A 9,068-nucleotide genomic window follows, 5' to 3' on the forward strand; every position below is an offset into this window, starting at 1 on the left:
GAACGTGTTTAATCTTTCCATATATACAAGGGAGAACAGGCACAGGGAGATGTCTCTAAGGCTGGATTATCTTCATGGGAGGTTGAGACATAATCAGAGAGGTTTGGGATATTTCTAGCGATAACAGAAAGGCCAAGAAGAAAGTTTCCCGGCAGCAGTTGAGCGAGGAGGCTAAGGCTTAGCTGGGCAGCTGCTTCCTGGTGGGAAGGTGATGGGGGTTACCCAGGAAAGACCCACCCCAGAGTATGACCAGAGCTATCCTCCTGAGCACATCCCAAGAGCTGGGCTGAGAATTCTCTCTGTAATAGCTGGCTGCAGGGACCTTCCGGTTTACTACCTCAACCCCCCTCCATGGCATAGGAGAAACAGAAGACTTCCCTGAGGAACTAGCAATGTGCTCCCGGGCTATTTGGCCAGTGGACTGGCCACCCCGTCTGGACTCCTCTACCCCATCACTTACTCCTTGCTCCGGCCTCTGGGCCTGTGGCTACCATGTAGGGCTCAGCCCTTTGTCCTTTCATAGTGATCCCTATGGCTTAAGGACTCTGACACAGAGGTTTCCACTGGTGTTTAAACCGAAGCCAAGAGCCTCCCGTGGCACCATTCCCAACAACCCACTGCAACCTGCCACCCATCTTCAGACAGGCCAGGGCAGCTGGACATGATGGGTGAGCCAGGGAAGTTGCCGCCCAGGCCCCAAGCTGACCCTTTAGTGAACCAGAAGGAAGCTAGTGCCCTCCTGACCTTATGCTTAAGGTGGATCCCCGGGCCAGAAGGAAAGGGGGAAGCAGCAGGCACAGGCAGGGTCAGTAGCTCAAGAGCGCAGCGGGCCCTTCCGAGAGAGCTCGGCTGACACTGCCATAACCCCCATGCAGGGCAATTCATCACCCACTGCTGATCACAGGCCTGGCGCCAGGCCATGGGCTCTGGGAGGCAGTGGAGCCAGCAAAAGTGGCAGAACCGGGGCCTGTCCTCAGGGTGCTCCCTGAGGCTGCAGACAACATCCGGGCTGAGAAGCTCCACCAGGGGGAGGGGGCAGGAGGATCGAGGCTTGGGGTGGATTCCAACTGGGGGGAAGAGAGGAGAAACATAGGAAGGAGGTTCTCCAAAGCCTCCATGGTGTATGTGGTAAGAGACCTGGTTTACCTGCTCTGGGATCTGTACTAACTATAAGCTCCAGTAGGGGCAGCTTCAATTTCCCAGCGATACATCATTTTCAGTAATTTCAGGGAATATCTGAGCTCCTGTTTCAGTAGTTCCAGATTCTCTGAGGAAGGAGCATACTGGTTCTTGCCCTCACGGGCTGCATATGCTTACGAAGGAGGTAGATAATAAATAAACTAGCAAGCGAAAGAGCGAGATTATGTCAGACGGTGGTAAGTGCTGTCAAGAAAATAAAAGCTGGCTGTAATACCTGGTACCTGGGGGCTAGACTCTGCAGGGTGGGAAGGTGGAAGACTTCCGTGAGGAGGTGACATGTGACTTCGGAAGGAACCAGCCAGCGGTGATCTGGGAAAGGTGCTCCCCAAGCAGAGGAAACAGCGAGTGTAACACCCTGAGACAGGAATGGGTGCCCAAGAAGTGGAAAGGGATTAGAGGGTAAAAGGTGAGGAAGGGTGCTGGGAACTGACCTGACTCGCATCTCACTCTGGGTCCTCACTCCCCTCCTCCAGCAAAAACAAAACAAAATAAAACAAAACCAAACCCAAAAAACAAAAACAAAAACAACACACTCTCCACCCCCAACCCTTAGCAACCGGGAGGCTATTTTGTAAACATCTTGGAAATATTTTATTTTCCCGGGAACCAATCCTCATCCCACCCACCACCACTGAAGAAAGCTTGGCAAGTTTTCTAATCAAAGTTCTTATCGGGTTGATAATTTATTGACCTCTTCCCCCATTCAAGATGTTCTTTAATGATCTTCACTTTCACATTTAATCCTTTCCTGCCTGACAACCCTGCTGGACGCCCCCGCGTGTCTCGATGGGCAGATTTATTAGAACTCTCCCCCTCCCCCGGCAATTTCCAGCACGCAGGCCCCACTCATCTTGTGACCCGGCGCGCGCTGAACTTGGCGAGGTGGCCCTGCAGAGTTCACTCGGATGTCACGGTCCGGGCTGCAGGGGTCACAGGCAGGTCAGGCCAGAGGATTGGGAATGGGCCCCAGGTCACGCCCCCGCTCGCCAGTTTTGCTCACCGGCCCGAGTGCTGTCTAGAAAGGGGCGGGCCCAGGATTTCTGCGAATCACTTCTGGTGCGTCTCGCGCGGTTCCTGCCGGTGCCCAGAAGTTGGCTGGCACCGTTTGCAGTCGCCAAACGGTTAGATGAAATGACGGTGGGAAAGACCCTTCTCTAGAGCCTCTGAAACACCGAGTAGGGTTATGCGGGAAACGCAGACTGCCAAGCAAGCTCTGTGGCGACTCCGGCTTGGAGCGTTGCGGGACCGTGCAGTCCCTAGGACTCCACATTTTCCAATCCCGCCAGCTTTGGGGACCACCGCGGGAGGGTCACGTATTTAACAGCTCTTAGGATCAAAGAGTTTTCCATTTACAAAGGACGCCTTCCGAGGCGTGCGGCGTGCTCCTGCAAAAGCCGGCGTTTAGTTTTAAACAAACGTATTCTGTTTCGTTTTCCGCGCGGCTGGTGAGTCCAGCGCTCAAACTGAGGATGCGTGTGGCCCCGCCAGGTGAGAAGTGGGGAGCGCACGTGCACTCCGCAGTGTCCGAGCTCCGGGCATCAGGCATCGGCTGCAGGAGCGGCTGATTGCAGCTGGGCAAGGGCCAGACCTGCTTCCGAGGATGGATTCTTTCAACACTCCCATTAGCGGCCGGCAGAGGCCTGGGTTCAGGGCCAAGCACCCCTCTCACCCGGGTGGCTTCGGTGGGTGGGGGCCGTGAGAGCGGAGGAAGGTTCCAGGTCATCCTGGTGACGTAATCTAGTGCGCCGAACTGGGGAAAGTATTTGCAACCAGAAGCCCATCTTGAAAACACAACTATCCCGGGGTGTTGTGTAGACGGATTGGGAATTACCGCCTTCATATTAAGGAGAAGGAGACAGGAGCAAGGATTTGTGGTGACTCACTCCAGGTCGTGCAAGTAGAGATGGAGCCGAGCCCCGGAGCACAGACTCCTGGGCTTTCCTTTATCTCTGTCACCTCATCTTCCCAGGCCTAAGGATCCCCTTCCTCTCTGCCTAGCTGGGGCTGTGAGTCCCAGGGCCCTCGGAATCCGGCCGGCTGCTGCAGTTCTCAGAGCGCTGAGCCGTGGATGAATTGCCCCTGTGGTCTCCCGCTGGGGCGTCAGAGTTGGGGCTCTGACTTGTGCAAGGTTACACCTGGAGTCCTGAGGGATCTGGAGGCTCTCTTGTACCCTTAAGTTGGACCTTTCAAGACTTCATGAGTGCTGACCTCCTTGAGGGGTTTGGGGAGCTGGGATCTATGATCCTCCGATCATGTCTGACCCCCGCCCTGCACGCACACACACCACTCCGGCTCCTGCTTAGGTTCCGGCCCTGGGCTCTTCTGCGGGATCTTCGGGAGATTCGGGAGGTCTGCGTTTTGCTCTGCGTTCTGGAACTCAGTTTCCCCAGCGTGGGACGTGGCAAGCTAGTCGGTCCCTGAACGCACTTCCCTTTGCTTCCGCCAGCAGGTGGAAGGGAGCCCACACGGCGCCTGAAAATGAAAAGCCATTGAAGGCAGCTCTGGGACCGCCCGTCGGACCCTGCGCGAGGGATTCCAAAAAGATCACCAGGAAGCCCAGGGCTTGGAGTTCCCGCTCCCCGGAGCCCAAGTCGGCCTCTGCCGCCGTCTCGGAGCCCCGCACACCTTGTAAGGGGGAGGCAGGCTTCTCTCTAGCCTCGCACCCCAGGAGGCGCGTTCCGAGAGAAGCAGCCACCGTGCCGCCTCTGCCTCGGCGTGGAACAAACGGTTAAAGATTTTGGGCAGCGCCTCGCGGGGGGAGGAGCCAGGGGCCCAATCCGCAATTAAAGATGAACTTTGGGTGAACTAATTGTCTGACCAAGGTAACGTGGGCAGCAACCTGGGCCGCCTATAAAGCGGGCGCGCGGCGGGGTTCGGAGCGCTGGCGACGGCGGCAGGTGGCGCGGGAGGCCGCGGCGCGCCATGGGGCTCCCGGCGCTGCTGGCCAGTGCGCTCTGCACCTTCGTGCTACCGCTGCTGCTCTTCCTGGCCGCGATCAAGCTCTGGGACCTGTACTGCGTGAGCAGCCGCGACCGCAGCTGCGCGCTCCCTTTGCCCCCCGGAACTATGGGCTTCCCCTTCTTTGGGGAAACACTGCAGATGGTGCTACAGGTAAGGGAGCTTGGGCGGGACAGGACGATTCTCAAGAGCCCGACTGGGCTCAGGGCTTCCAGAAGCCAGGGTAGGCGTCCCTTTGAGGGAGGTGACTATGGCTAGGATCCGGGCTAGCCGGAGGCGCGGCGCTCCCCGGCGCCCCCTCACGCCTGTCTCTCTCCTCCGCCCTCCTCTCCCAGCGAAGGAAGTTCCTGCAGATGAAGCGCAGGAAATACGGCTTCATCTACAAGACGCATCTGTTCGGGCGGCCCACAGTGCGGGTGATGGGCGCCGACAACGTGCGGCGCATCTTGCTCGGGGAGCACCGGTTGGTGTCGGTTCACTGGCCCGCGTCGGTGCGCACCATCCTGGGCTCCGGCTGCCTCTCCAACCTGCACGACTCCTCGCACAAGCAGCGCAAGAAGGTGAGGGCGGCGGTGCCCGGACAGGGAGGGGGACCCTGTCCCCTGGAGGAGTTCTAGCAGATAAATGCCGGACGAGCGCTAGCTGCACGAGATGTCGGTTGGGACCCGTTCAAGCCCAGTTTAGCTCTATCAGCCGAGAAGTGCCTTGGGTCTGGCAGGGGTGAGGGGGGCTGGAAGGGGATCCCGGAAGGCGAGGGGGGCGGTTTTAACACTTTCCCTCTTTTGGAGCTCAGGTGATTATGCGGGCCTTCAGCCGCGAGGCGCTCCAGTACTACGTGCCGGTGATCGCGGAAGAAGTGGGCACTTGCCTGGAGCAGTGGCTGAGCTGCGGCGAGCGCGGCCTCCTGGTCTACCCCCAGGTGAAGCGCCTCATGTTCCGCATCGCCATGCGCATCCTGCTGGGCTGTGAGCCCCGACTGGCGAACGGCGGGGACGCGGAGCAGCAGCTGGTGGAGGCCTTCGAGGAAATGACCCGCAATCTCTTCTCGTTGCCCATCGACGTGCCCTTCAGTGGGCTGTACCGGGTAAAAGAGTTTGTAGCGTGAGGAGCTAGGGGCGCGAGGACGCGGGGACGCAGGGACGCGGGGACGCGGGGACGCGGGGGCTCGGCGTCAGCTCACTGCGGTGCGCTCTCTGCGCTCAGGGCATGAAGGCGCGCAACCTCATCCACGCGCGCATAGAGGAGAACATTCGCGCCAAGATCTGCGGGCTGCGGGCGGCGGAGGCGGAGGCGGAGGCGGGCGGTGGCTGCAAAGATGCGCTGCAGCTGTTGATCGAGCACTCGTGGGAGAGGGGAGAGAGGCTGGACATGCAGGTGAGTGGCAATTCCAGGAAGAGGCACTGCGGAATTTGGTCCTCTGGCTTTCCAAGGGCGGTACCTGGGGTCCCCAAAGCTGACGCCCAGACTCCACAGTGAGCAGACTGCCCAGACCCCAGGGATGGGACCCAGAAGGTTGAGACACCGGGTCCGGAGAGCTGTGGGAGAGGATGCAGCGGAACAGGGAGCGTGCCCTAGCCCTACCAGGCTTTCCGGGGAACGTTGGAATTTGCAAAATATAAATAAAGAATGTTGGGCGATTTTAATACAACCAAGGCTTTCATTCAAGAATTCCCAGCGTAGTGGGATTTTACTGGCCTCCCTGCTCTAGCTGAACGAAAGGGACTATGCATTATGTTTAAAAATGTAACCTTCCTTGGCTTTCTATCAGCAAACTTTTAGCTCGGCTCATCTTTCCAGAACCTTCAGTTGGGTTCTAAGTGATTGCTGTGTAAAATTGCATGCAAACTTGTAAAAAAACGTTTGAATTATTCCATCCTCAGGCACTAAAGCAATCTTCAACCGAACTCCTCTTTGGAGGACATGAAACCACAGCTAGTGCAGCCACGTCTCTGATTACTTACTTGGGGCTCTACCCCCATGTTCTCCAGAAGGTTCGAGAGGAGCTCAAGAGTAAGGTAGGGGGACACTGGCCTTGAAATTAGCTTGAGAAATTCTGCTGTCCCCTAGCCATCTTGCCAATATGTAAGTGTGCTGACTTCTCTGAGTATTTTGAAAGCGCAGGGCCAAGGGGTGGGTGGGCCGGTGACGAAAGAGAATTAGCTTTGTGAATAAAAAGGAAGGAATTGTGAGCTGTGATCCCACTCAGGCAGGGTTTGATCCTTGTATTCCTACGCGTTCTCCACTTTTTGCAGTGCATTGGAGATTTTCAGTTGGATTCCACTTTCTCGAATTTGTATCTCAAGGGCATGAATGGGGTTAGGGTTAGGTGACAGTGGTGGTGGTGATGGGGGCGGGGGAGAAGCTTGGTGGTTCTAAGTGGGGAGCAGCCTTCTCTTGGAATTGTAAATAGATAGTGGATTTGGGCCAAGGGGTGGAGGCAAATGGTCATTAGCTGCTCACAGTTTCCCCCTCAGGGGGAAAACTCCCAACATGGGGTCCTTTGGGTCTGGCCGCCACTTAAGCCCTGTTTACGTCTGCTGGGCTGATTTTACTGGAGCACAAAATAACCGTTCACCTCTGTATGACTGTTTTGATAGGGTTTACTTTGCAAAAGCAATCAAGACAACAAGTTGGACATGGAAATTTTGGGACAGCTTAAATACATTGGGTGTGTTATTAAAGAGACCCTTCGACTGAATCCCCCAGTTCCAGGAGGGTTTCGGGTCGCTCTTAAGACTTTTGAATTAAATGTAAGTTAATTTGTTGTGGTTTTGAATCTCCCCTTGCTTCCCTGTGCATTGGTTTCAATTTCTTATGCTTTTGATGTCATCATCCTGCCCCCTGTGCTCACGTGTTTCCACCATCAAAATGTCTGTCTGCCCTGTCTCTCTCCACACATCCCTTTTTTTCAACTCATAATTGGTCCGGTTATCAGTGATAACTTTTTGTGGTTGAAAGTTAGATTCCAGTTTGTCAGCCCTTGGGACTTCATAATCTTTTGCAGGGATACCAGATTCCCAAGGGCTGGAATGTTATCTACAGTATCTGTGATACTCACGATGTGGCAGATATCTTCACCAACAAGGAGGAATTTAATCCTGACCGATTTATGCTGCCTCACCCAGAGGATGCGTCCAGGTTCAGCTTCATTCCATTTGGAGGCGGCCTGAGGAGCTGCGTAGGGAAAGAGTTTGCAAAAATTCTTCTCAAAATATTTACAGTGGAGCTGGCCAGGCATTGTGACTGGCGGCTTCTAAATGGACCTCCTACAATGAAAACTAGTCCCACCGTGTACCCTGTGGATGATCTCCCTGCAAGGTTCACCCGTTTCCAGGGGGAAACCTGATGGGTGTGAATGCCCAGCCTTCAGACTTATTTGAAGTGCACATGAGGTTTTACATAGTGTCATGTTGATTTTATTATATTTAATTTCTAAATGTATATTATAATATTTATGTGTCTCTACTACAGTACCACAGTCTTTAAATATTAAAATAATGAATTTGGATAGTTTCCAAATAAAGTAAAATCTGAAGGTGCTTGTCTTGCATTTAAGATTCCTGTGGGGGGAAAGCTCACTGGTTTTATATTTGTATATTTAGCCAGATTTCTAAGCATCTACCTGCATGGCTTTATTTGTTATCTGCGCATATCTATCTATTTTCTGTGAGGAAGAAACTTTAGCTGCTTTTTCTCTTCACAGTTATCAGAAAAACACAAATGTGAGCGTGAGTTAGTCCAACATTTGTAAATGTTTCTATGGTTTAGATTCCCTATTTGGAAAATCTATCAAAGTTAATTTTAGATTTTTTTTTTTTTTTTTTTTTTTTGCTTGCTTTGCTTTGGGGAAAGATGAATTTGAAAAGGTAATGCTTGAGAACATCCTACTCTAACCTAAAACCTTCAGCCATAAACTTAGTATGTTTAATAAACATAATTAATCTATGTTGTTGCAGAGTGCCAGCACTGTTTTTCTGAAGGTTTCAGGTAAGAGGAAGCCGGTCACTCTAATTATGGACAGTTAGTGACCAAAAATGAGACCAGAAGTTGCATCTGAAAACAGTATTGGAAGAGGCCAGTCTCTGGGTTAGATAAGCTAGTCCAGACTTTTCTTTATTGAAAATAAGGCGGGAGGAGTAGATTTAGCAAGCTGACAGATAAAGTTTTTATCTATGCCAGGCAATAGGGTGTGAGCCTGACAGGACTGATAAAATGGCCCAGTCATGACCTTGTGAACCTTGGCTAACCTCCGTGAAAGCGCAGTTTGGTCACATTTCTGACCCTGGCATAGCCATGTTCTGAACTGGAGGCCAGACTCTCTATCCAGAAAGGTTAGCCCCGGTGACTTGCTTATGCAAGCACATTTTCAGTTTTGAAATGGCACAATCTGCTTACTGAACCTCTGATGGCTTGTAGGTTTTGGACTTTAAAATTTTCATTACAATTTTAGAATTTGGCAATACTGCAGAAGCTGGGTGGTCTAAATAGGTGTTTGAAAAGGGTTCTGTCTGCAATTAGAGTTACATGTTCCACCTGACTTTACTTTTTAGGTAGAACTTGGATTGTACTTCTTGCTGGAATCCTCTAATTTTTAAGGGGTGTTTGTATAATAACTTAAAATGTCTTATAATAACTTTATAATGCTTTTTTTTAAATGAGAAATTACAGGCTTATTTAGTTTCAGCCAAAGCTTTAGTGAAACTTGGTGTGCAAGATGACCCCTCCCCTCGTAATATTTGCCCCAGATCCTTCCAGCTAGAAGCACATTAGCCTGAGGACATTATTTCAGGTAATTTATACAAGGCCGTATTTTATAAGGGTTTCAATACCTTTCATTTTGCCAGAGGACAGTTAAGTGTTTTAAAATAACATCTTTGGTGACTCTGTGACCCCATGTCTCTGTGAGCATA

At 52.5% G+C, this 9,068-nt stretch overlaps 1 protein-coding gene across 1 annotated transcript; it reads left to right on the plus strand.

The window, feature by feature from the left end:
* Positions 1-3,747: 3,747 nt before the first annotated feature.
* Positions 3,748-7,697, plus strand: CYP26A1 (cytochrome P450 family 26 subfamily A member 1). Its single transcript, XM_003994216.6, has 7 exons — positions 3,748-4,311; positions 4,494-4,718; positions 4,952-5,242; positions 5,362-5,532; positions 6,039-6,173; positions 6,756-6,908; positions 7,163-7,697. The coding sequence occupies exons 1-7, from the start codon at positions 4,123-4,125 to the stop codon at positions 7,502-7,504; spliced, it is 1,506 nt and encodes a 501-aa protein (XP_003994265.1). The 5' UTR covers positions 3,748-4,122; the 3' UTR covers positions 7,505-7,697.
* The last annotated feature ends 1,371 nt before the right edge of the window (positions 7,698-9,068 follow it).

The sequence above is a fragment of the Felis catus genome, chromosome D2 (assembly GCF_018350175.1).
Source record: "Felis catus isolate Fca126 chromosome D2, F.catus_Fca126_mat1.0, whole genome shotgun sequence".
Classification (NCBI taxonomy): Eukaryota; Metazoa; Chordata; class Mammalia; order Carnivora; family Felidae; genus Felis; species Felis catus.